The 3,021-nt window shown below is 45.5% G+C and overlaps 1 protein-coding gene across 1 annotated transcript; it reads left to right on the plus strand.

Moving 5' to 3' along the window:
- The first annotated feature begins 657 nt into the window (after window positions 1-657).
- On the plus strand, window positions 658-1,913 carry LOC109869997 (urotensin-2 receptor). Its single transcript, XM_020460315.2, has one exon. It carries the CDS (start codon window positions 781-783, stop codon window positions 1,873-1,875), a length of 1,095 nt encoding a protein of 364 aa, XP_020315904.1. The 5' UTR covers window positions 658-780; the 3' UTR covers window positions 1,876-1,913.
- The last annotated feature ends 1,108 nt before the right edge of the window (window positions 1,914-3,021 follow it).

Genomic DNA, 3,021 nt, shown 5'->3' on the forward strand with positions numbered 1-3,021 from the left:
CACTTAATCTATTTCTCAAACCTCAACAACTTCTTTATGCACAAAATCGAGAGAGTGGTATATTATTATATGGCCTGTGTAGCGTCATTAGTCTAAACGTTTTTGAGGAAATGGAAAATATATTTTCACCTCTTAGATTATACAAGGGAATTAAATCGAACGTTTTTTTTGTGCCAGAAGCAGGGACGTTTGATTTTTCCTAATACCTACGCTTGTGTAGGTCCAGGTGAGAAAGATGAATATCACAATACCCTTTTTATGCGTAAAAGTGTCCCGCTCTCTTTCCTTGAAATAACGGGAATTCTAAAATTTTTAAATTAACATATTAATCTGTAGGAAATCCATACTCAATCTTTGTTCATTTTTTTGCAGGCAAAGTAAATTATTTATGTAAGAAACGCACCTTCTTATTTCTCTCAGTCCCTCTTGTTTGGCATGTGACTTATTTTGTCACAGCTCAAAATTAATGAGTTCATGAATAAATTCAGAATTAATTAAATATAGTGTACTATATATAGTGTTATGTTTGTATATGTTATGCAAGATCCATGAGAGTGTGACTGGGGAAGAGTTCAGTGACTGACGTCAGGAGAAGCTGAGAGGAGCAGCGGCAGCGCGCGCAGACAGATATCGCTAAAGTCAACACACAACCTGCACTGGTGCGCTTCACTGACCAGTGACCAACTAAACCTAGCTGCATCTTTTAGAACTTCTTCACCATAAACAATACATCGGAACAAAAACGGAACGACACCAGAGAGGCTCCACACAGACAGTGCGATGAACCACAACAAGACTGTTAACCATAATGTCAGTCTGCCAGCTCCAAACAGCGGCTCCGGGAGCAGCGTGGACGAGCTGGTTATCACCTCCACTTTCGGGACCTTGTTGTCGGTCGTCTACATAGTCGGCGTGTCGGGGAATGTGTACACTCTAGTAGTGATGTGTCATTCTATCCGCTTCGCCACCTCCATGTACATCTCCATCATTAACCTAGCGCTAGCGGACCTCTTGTACCTCTCCACAATCCCGTTCGTGGTGTGCACCTACTTCCTCAAGGACTGGTACTTCGGAGATGTGGGCTGCCGCATCCTCCTCAGCCTGGACCTGCTCACCATGCACGCCAGCATATTTACCCTCACTGTGATGTGCACGGAGCGCTACCTGGCCGTCACCAAGCCCCTTGACACGGTACGGCGCTCCAAGAGCTACCGAAAAGCCCTGGCCTGGGGGGTATGGCTGCTCTCTCTGGTCCTCACCTTACCCATGATGGTCATGGTCACAGAGACCACTAAGAGTGCGCCCAACGGGGGGGTGAAGAGGATGTGCGCGCCCACCTGGGCGCCCCGGGCGTATAAAATCTACCTGACCGTTTTGTTTGGCACGAGCATCATGGCACCTGGGTTGATTATCGGCTATTTGTATACGAAGTTAGCCCGGACTTATTTAGAGTCCCAGAAGAACTCAGTCATCAACAAAAGGAACAAGCGATCCCCGAAGCAGAAAGTCTTGGTAATGATTTTCACTATAGTTCTGGTGTTCTGGGCGTGTTTCCTTCCGTTCTGGATATGGCAACTGTTCCCGTTGTACCAGCACAAACCGTTAGGCCTGGCATCTCACACACACACCTGTATTAACTACCTGGTGGCCTGTCTCACCTACAGCAACAGCTGCATTAACCCCTTCCTCTACACCCTCCTCACCAAGAACTACAGGGAATACCTGAAGAACAGACACAAGAGTTTCTACCGCTACACCTCGTCTTTTAAGCAGCGCGCTCCCAGCTTGTATTCCTGCGGGAAGTCGGCATCCTCATCGAATCAGTTTGAGTTTAACTCGGAGACGCTGGTGATGGGGACTCTGCAGGGACAGTGAGCCCGTGCAAAGAGAGAGTGATTCTGGAACTGCAACAGGTAACAGGTAATCATTATCCCTTTTACGCATCTGTCAAATGCACAAAAGTAGATTGCTAAGATATGCATTTGTCATATGGCTGGGTATATTATTCTTGTATTATCCTTCCTTCCTTCTTCCTATCCCTCAAATTAGATATGACTTGACAGTGTACAGGTCAATCAGGGCTAGTTTCAATTCATGGCAGAGCAATGAAGTGTGTGGAGGAGAAACTGGTTTGACTTCTGTTTGACTCCGAGTCTCCTGTGCTATATTCTACTACACTTGTATAATCTATCTGACTCCCACCTGCTGTCTTTCAGTGTTTAGCATCCGTGGCTACAGTGAATGGCAGGTAGACTCTAATAACGACGTCCACTGAATACCACAGCAGGTGGGAGGAAGATTCGCCATGGAGGTGGAAAATATAGCAGACAGATGTGAAAGTTACACAGTAAAAGCATCTCTTCCCTCTGCCCTGGTTTGTCACCGTCTGGATGAGAAGAATGGGTTATCAATAGTCCAAAATATACTTTCCTCTCCTTCATTTGCACTGCGGTGAGGAAACTGTGTAGGCCTTCCGGTCTTTATCCTCCGAGTGCAGAGTTACTTCATTCAGTGTAAGCACCTGAGTGATGGTCGCTATCTACTGTCATGTGGTGCTGACGGTCGGAACTTTGGAACACTAGTATGACCGCTGGCCATGGTGCTGAAATCTCTGCTATTAGCTTGGCTTGTTTACATCGGGCCTTCTACAAGTGACAGTCACCACAATTCTCATTAATCCTGATCATATATCAGTGTTTCATTGATCATTAATGGAAACCTATCGGTGTGTGATCCATAATTAATCAGACTGGATCAATATCATAGTTTGATACAGATAACATTATATATTTGTTATTTTGGACAGGAATGTCTTTTCCGGTTGTGCTGTCCTCTTGGCGGCTAATGAACTATCGCTAAATCAGCCCTCATGTTTTATGTAGAGTCTATAACGGTGATTAAGATGGCCTCCTGTGCTGGGCAGAAGCTTGTTTAGTCTAATCTGCTCCAACGGGAACCGTATCAGTGTCACGTCAGACCACCATCTGCCTTCACATCTCCACCTCCTCAAACTCACCTCTC

This window comes from Oncorhynchus kisutch, linkage group LG25 (assembly GCF_002021735.2).
Source record: "Oncorhynchus kisutch isolate 150728-3 linkage group LG25, Okis_V2, whole genome shotgun sequence".
NCBI lineage: Eukaryota > Metazoa > Chordata > Actinopteri > Salmoniformes > Salmonidae > Oncorhynchus > Oncorhynchus kisutch.